Source organism: Gekko japonicus, unplaced genomic scaffold, assembly GCF_001447785.1.
Source record: "Gekko japonicus isolate JY-2015 unplaced genomic scaffold, Gekko_japonicus_V1.1 scaffold155, whole genome shotgun sequence".
In the NCBI taxonomy this organism is placed as follows: Eukaryota; Metazoa; Chordata; class Lepidosauria; order Squamata; family Gekkonidae; genus Gekko; species Gekko japonicus.
In genome coordinates this window covers 1,176,451-1,183,447 of record NW_015167534.1, presented here as the reverse complement: position 1 = coordinate 1,183,447, position 6,997 = coordinate 1,176,451, and the positions used below count along the sequence as shown (strand labels likewise).

General features: G+C 40.4%; 1 protein-coding gene across 1 annotated transcript in view; it reads left to right on the top strand.

The window, feature by feature from the left end:
* The window catches only part of FBXO36 (F-box protein 36), a 56,749-nt gene extending 50,766 nt beyond the window's left edge, over positions 1-5,983 (top strand). Inside the window, exons 3-4 of the mRNA XM_015413481.1 lie at positions 724-896; positions 5,813-5,983. Of these exons, the coding sequence (XP_015268967.1) occupies positions 724-896; positions 5,813-5,983 (344 nt within the window). The remainder of the gene's footprint in view (positions 1-723; positions 897-5,812) is intronic.
* The last annotated feature ends 1,014 nt before the right edge of the window (positions 5,984-6,997 follow it).

Below are 6,997 nucleotides of genomic sequence, written 5' to 3'. Positions count from 1 at the left end.
AGAGCGTCTCCTGCGCATGCGCAGGAGACGCTCTTGCACTTTCGGGGGGATTTAAACATCCCCCCGAAATTTTTTTTAACTTTTTGCATTTTTGTGCACACGTGGGGACTGGCCCACGTGTGCACAAACCTCCCCCTCCCCCCCACCTGCCCCCTCCGTGCTGATTTAGCGATCCGCACGGAGGGGGCAAGTTGGCTATTAGATATATAGATAAAATTATATTCATATGTGATTATGTAAAAAAAAAAACAATAGGGAGGTGGGGTGTGGCGAAGAAAAGTTTCTGTAGGTTTTAATTTTCAGAGGGCTCTAGAAACTCTTAACTTCTCCAGTGGTTTTACAACAGTGATGTTTTGAAGGATTGCGCTTATATAATATGCATATTTTTAGCTAAGTTCTGTCCACGGTTTGTTATTAATGCCAGTGGTTGGACACTAATGGTATTCAACAGCCTAACTAACTTTCAGACTTGGGAAGAAACTAGCAATTTAAGATGGCCACTTTCTGCTGTGATCATCTGTGGGCTTTGCCATATCTAGGCCAGACATAAATCTGCTCACCTTCAAAGTGTTTACTATATAAAATGCAAGTTTCTAATTAGAACTCCTTGGAGGAAGGGATAAAAATGGGTGGGTAGATAGATACTTACATTTAGAAAAATGATTGGGAGGTTGTAGAACTCAACAGAAATCTTTTTGGTTTAATTTATTTTTTTTATCGCAGTTCAAATAGCCTATATCTTTGGACCAGGAACTCTGGATCATATCTTCAATTTGTGCCAGGGTAAATTTGATTTCCTGGCACGACTTCCTGACCGATTGCTTCTGTGCATCGTGGCCTATTTGGATCTTGAAGATATTTGCCGGCTTGCTCAAGTATCTCACAGATTTGAAAGGGTAAAATTTTGTTATAAATTAGTTTGATTTCAATTCCTTTTCAGTATAAACAGTCCTTGTCTAGAGATAGGTGCTTTCAACTGGTGTTCATTTCTTATTTATACAATATCTTGTGAACTCGGCAGTGATCACAAAGTCTCAAATAGGCTGGTGCAGTGTTTCCGGTAAATACACATAAGGGTGGAAAGAAACAAGCATTTTTGAGGACTAGGCATATTATTTGGATCATTCTGTAACAGGTCGTGTCATACATGTGTTCCTGGCTAACAAAGCTAATTTATGATGTGGACAGCATTATTACAGTGAGCTAATTTATACCAGTATAGCTCTTTGATATAGGTTGTGATCCTAAGTAAGAACACTGTCCAGGGAATAAGCCCCACTTAACAAATTGGGGCCTAATTCTGAGCAGATCTGCTTATGATTGCTCTCATAATGTTACTTATCCCAACATTCACAGTTGCTCCTGTTCCAGGCACACTCCTTGTCCTGCCTTGCATTACACTTTTATTTGTGCACTTTCAGTCCCCCCCCCATACACACACACGTTATAGATATTGTGCACATTACAAATAAACTATTTGTGTATCATGAGAAAGCAGTGTTAGAAGGGATTTCATGTGTTCCTTATTCTGTCTATATTTTCATGGTATGATCTGTTGCAGTCTGGTTAATCAAAGCCTAAACTGAGGAATTATGTTCATAAACTAAAATAATCCAGGCAGCTCAAATTTAGGAGCTCATATTTCCAACAATAACTTTCAGAGAAAGCTTTATAAATGCTTTTCTGAAACTAATGGATAACTGACAGTTCCCAGTCTCACAAAGCTTCCATAGTATCTGCCTTATTTATTTATTTATTTATACATTCCATTTATATACCGCTCTAACCTTTTTGCCGGTCTCTGAGTGGTTTACATATAGTTCCAAATTCGAGTTCATCTAACTAGGGCCACATTATCAATGGGGTAGTGTCTGCCTACCAGCACCCCAGGCTTGTTGGTATCCGGCTTCCGGCTTCCTCCCGCGGCTCCAGATGTCAGTGTTCTTCTGGTGCCCTTCTGGAGCAGGTCTTCTGGGAAGCCTTACTGGTTACATACGAAACCATATCTGGTATACATGTTCTTCCTCCTCCTTCTAGTGTCCATCCTCTGTTGTTGAAAGTGGCGGTTCACCCAGCCCTTTTACACAGTGTGGAACAATCCACCCATGCCTGGGTGAGTGCCCCAAGTTTTCACAAGAGATCTCATGAGAGGTCATGCCTGCCCTCTATCTCAACCTCGACATTGTCCTATTTTTTTCCTAAGATCAACTGCTTGGCTGTGGGGGCATCCTTGTTTCAGTTTTCTTCCCTGCTACTGCAGCAGCAGGAGCCACCTGTTCAGGACCAAAGAACCTCTGATCCCCCCCCCCCATTCCACCGCCAGTGGCCAGGGGGACCTGGCAACCCTACAACATCCACTTATTTTAACACAAAACCTGTTTTACTAAAATACCCTAATACGAACACTAGAACTCAAGTGATGACAGAGCTGATATTTTTGATACAGAATGTGTGTGTGTGTGTGTGTGTGTGTGTGTGTGTAAAATCTCAAAATCTAAATATTTACTTAGGTAAAGGTTCCCTTGCTCGAAAGCCAGTCGAATCCGACTCTAGGGTTGCGGTGCTCAGCTCCGTTTCAAAGCCGAAGAGCCAGCGCTGTCCGAAGATGTTTCCGTGGTCATGACTAAACACCAAGGTGCACGGAACGCTGTTACCTTCCCACTGAAGTGGTACCTATTTATCTACTTGCAATTTCTTGCTTTCGAACTGCTAGGTTGGCAGGAGCCGGAACTAGAGACGGAAGCTCACTCCGTCATGCGGCACCCAGGTCTTGAACTGCTGAACTACTGACCTTCCACAGCCTGCAGTTCAGCGTCTTAACCACTTGAGCCACCGCAGCTCCTGTTGTAATGACTACACCACTATTTGTGTTTCAGTGTTTCAAAGTTAAAATTAATTTGAGTGCCAGCTGATCTGTAATGTCCTGCATGATGTAATTATAATTATTTTAATAGAAGAAAAGCTGTGGTATGCCTTCATGATGCAGAGATTCAATAGAAGGCACCCATAAAGGTCTAGGACATTATTTACTTAGAGTATTTTAAATGGTTATGTACCGCAAGGACTGATTTCTAACAAAATGCCACTAGAGGGAGCTAAACACTAAGCAAAAGAGGAATTCAACTAAATTCATACTATACCCAAAGGAAGGGAGGAAGGTGGCATGGTATAGCCAGATCTCATCAAATCTTGGAAGCTAAGCACAGTCAGTAATTGCATGGGAGACCACCAAGGAAGACGGTAGAAGGCAACGGTAAACTACCTCTGCTTCTCACTTGCCTTGAAAACCCCTTGGGGTTTCCATAAGTCCACTGTGAGTTGACAGTACTTTGCACACACACACTCACGAAAGCTCATATCCTACCACAAATTTTGTTAGTCTTTAAAGTGCTACTGGTCTTTAAGGTGCTACACACACACAAAGGAACCACTTTCACTTTACAGCCATGTAATCCTACAACATATTGATGTCCATGTTTAAATGAGAACACCTGACATTTGACTGCTTTGCAATCTGAAATCAGTATAACTGGGATGAAAGCCGAGCAGTAATACCATAGTGCTTCTTACTGTACATGGTTTTGGTGTATTGTACTTCCTTTACCAAGTACCAGTCTAACTCAGTTTTAGTTAAACTAGAATAGTTTAGCTTTAAGCAGGGCACTGTTCTATTGCGGTCATTGAAATTAAGTCCTGTTGTGTTGTGGATTAAAATGTGCTCTTTCCATGTGATATTTTAATTTACTATTTGACGAATTAAATGTAATGACATCTTTTACTTTCCTGAATGTAACAGAATTCGAACCAGCAGTTTCAGTCTGTGATTAAAATATAATTAACAGTCTAAAACAAGTTCTCCATTTGTATTTCCATATAGTTCCTTAAAGAATAGTTATTACTTGATATAGCTCATAATATATGTTGATTTACAACTAAATAGAACATTATACGACTATAATTAGTTTAAAATAGATTTTTACTATTTAAAAAAACATGATACTTATTCATTCTTTGTTTATTATCTATGTCAAGCTGCACTAGAATGGTAACTAGGAATCTCATACTCTTACAAAATAGCATATCAGTTTTATCTTTATTACAAAACATAAATAACTTTTTTCAGATCTACGTCATTGGCTTTTGTCACAACACAGTTCCATTATACTAATTCTCACCAGCATGCTGCAAAAGGACCCCTTTCGTTTCCTTTCCTTACCCTCTTCTCCAATAACATAAAAACTATTTTGCGTGCAGCTGAAAAAATAGCAGTACTTTTCATTTTTGCTGCATGACTGTTACTTGCAGAACAGTGCATCTCTTTAATAACTGGCCGGTTTCTAAAGGCCACCCTTAAACCCTAACACTGCTTTCTTCTCATGTCCCGTTGTAATCTCTGTGGTATGCTTTTGGGCAAGCTTTTGAAAATAGTCATTGTGCATCAGTAAAAAAGTTACGAAGGGAACAGATCTTATTTGGTGGCCCTTATCCAGCTTTAGAATTCTTTTTTTCCTGGAAGCCTGCCTGCCTCCAGGCCTGAGTGTTTTCAGGAAGCAGTAGAAGAAGTTTTCATTTTGGCAGACATCTAGGAACTGATGAGGGGGGAAAACAAGATATTCACTTAAGAGTGGTATTTTGTGTATACTGTTGCCATTTTGGGTTGGAACACTGTCGTTGGGAGGGGTGGAGCTCAACAGTAGATCATAAGCTACGTGTGCAGAAAGTCCAGCTTCCATTCTAGGCATTTCCAGTTTAAAGGATCTCAGATAGCATGTCATCGACCTCTGACCTTGGAGAGAAGCTGTAAGTCAGAGGAGCCAGTGCTGGTTTTAGATGGTTCTGTATAAGCCACCATCACATGTTCCTCCTATCCTGAGTATTTTGAATGGGCTAGAGAAAATAATCACTAAGCTAACCCATAAAGCACTGTGTAGGCAACATTCCATTACACTGGGCCTTTCAGTTCACCGAACTTTAAGTTTTAAAAGTCAGAGATAGGACTTGCATTTCAAAATCAATGGCTGAGATTGAGATGACTGCTTAAGACCTGGCCCGTATGGCAATTACATGCTGCCAGCAGTTTCATCACCACCACCTTACAATATACCTTACAATATACAGTGCAATGTTATGTATAGTTACTCCAGTCCAAGTCACTGGCTTCAGGGGCCTTGTACTAGAATGCCTTTGCAGATGTTTACAGTAACAGAGTAGTACATTTTTGTCAAATATGGTTATATGTATCCATTTTATTTCAAGGAGAAAGCTGTGGTGTTCATTATATGGGCTGTACGTATCATGAGCTATGTGTTAGACATGCCCTTATGGACAGAGATAATTTTGTGAAGACTGAAACTAGACAGTATTTCACAGATACTATTTTAGACTTTTGAGCCTCTCATTGTTGCACCATGTCTAAAAAACAGAGATACAATTTTCATTGCATTTAATTGGCTATACAGGAAGGTGGATATACAGTCACACTTCCACCGTGTTTCCCCATGGAATTGCACATATGTGGCAATGGCCTCCCCTGCCCCCTCCTCACAATATGGGGGGAGGGCAGTCCTGTCAGTTTCACAGTGTAGATTGCTTCACTGCTCTTACTGTGCTGGATGATACAGTTTATCAGAATAAACTTTTGTTAATTTCACCAGTGTTTGTCTACTGTTTCTGTCTGCTTTCATTGCAGCTACTGCTGAAAACTGGAGGGAGGTTCCCTTCCCCCTTTATTTTGTTCTGATATGGGAAATTGATTTTTGTCTGGACAGTGTTTAAGACTTACTAACACCCTTTTGTTTACTTTTACAAATAGTTATGCAACTCTGATGCACTGTGGGAAATGATTGTGCAAAATTTGTGTGGTCATATTACTGAAGAAATGACAGCACTGGCTCGTGAAATCGGCTGGAAGCAGTTCTTCTTCACTAATAAACTTCAGCTGCAGCTCCAGCTCCGAAGGAGGAGACAGAAGGAAGAAGACTGAGCAGAAAGGAATAAAGATGTGTTCTTCCTATAAGGTGTAGATTTGTTCTAACAAGAGTATTGTGTTTTGTTTGCGAGAAGGGAACTGCTTAGAGAATTTAAGTGAGCATTCAGCCCTTCTTAATGGACACTGTTTTTGGCATATTAATAAGATTTCTGTTGCCACAACCAGTGTTCCCTCTAAACTGAGTTAGTGTGAGCTAGCTCACGGTTTTTCAACCTCCGGCTCACAGATTTTTGTCTTAGCTCAGGAAGGATGGCTCCAGCGCAAACTAATTTATGCAGTAGCCAAATCGCTGGCTCACAACTTTAATGCCAGTAGCTCACAAAGTAGAATTTTTGCTCACAAGACTCCGCAGCTTAGAGGGAGCATTGGCCACAACTTAATTCATAGAGATTTCTTTTCATAGTCTCTGAGGTTCTCTATATATGGGTTCTGTGTTACCCCAGAAGCAGCTCCAGAATGTTCTAGAACTCAATCAATCTAATTTATTGCAGCAGGAGCCAGTAAATATCTGAAGGAAGATACTGTCCCTTGTTATATGCCTCAGTGGGAGGGGCAATGGCCTTCTCACTCAGTTCTCTTCTGCTCACCTCATAGTAAGCAGCTCCATGACTGCTCTTCTGAGAATTTATTTTATCTTCACTTTTCCTATCCTGAAATATATATTCATACAGTTGACTTTCCCTTACCAACTACCCCTTCTCCTGTGCTTGAAGGCTTACAGAAAAGCAGTCCAGTTGTATAGCATCAAGCATAACTGCTGCTTGAGTTCTCTCAAAATCTACAGCAAAGAAAGTGAAAGTCAAGGCATTTCACAATGGGAAAGACGGTACTTTAATAAAGATCAATATCAAAACACACAGAGAAGTCACCAACAATCTAAACACAAAAAGAAACCCAATGTATCCAAGTTGGCATATTGCCTAACTTGTCAAGATAGCTGGTCTTAGAAAAAAAGCAAAGACTTTTTAGCGATTACCAGAATCCCTCTCCGTATCCATATGACAATGT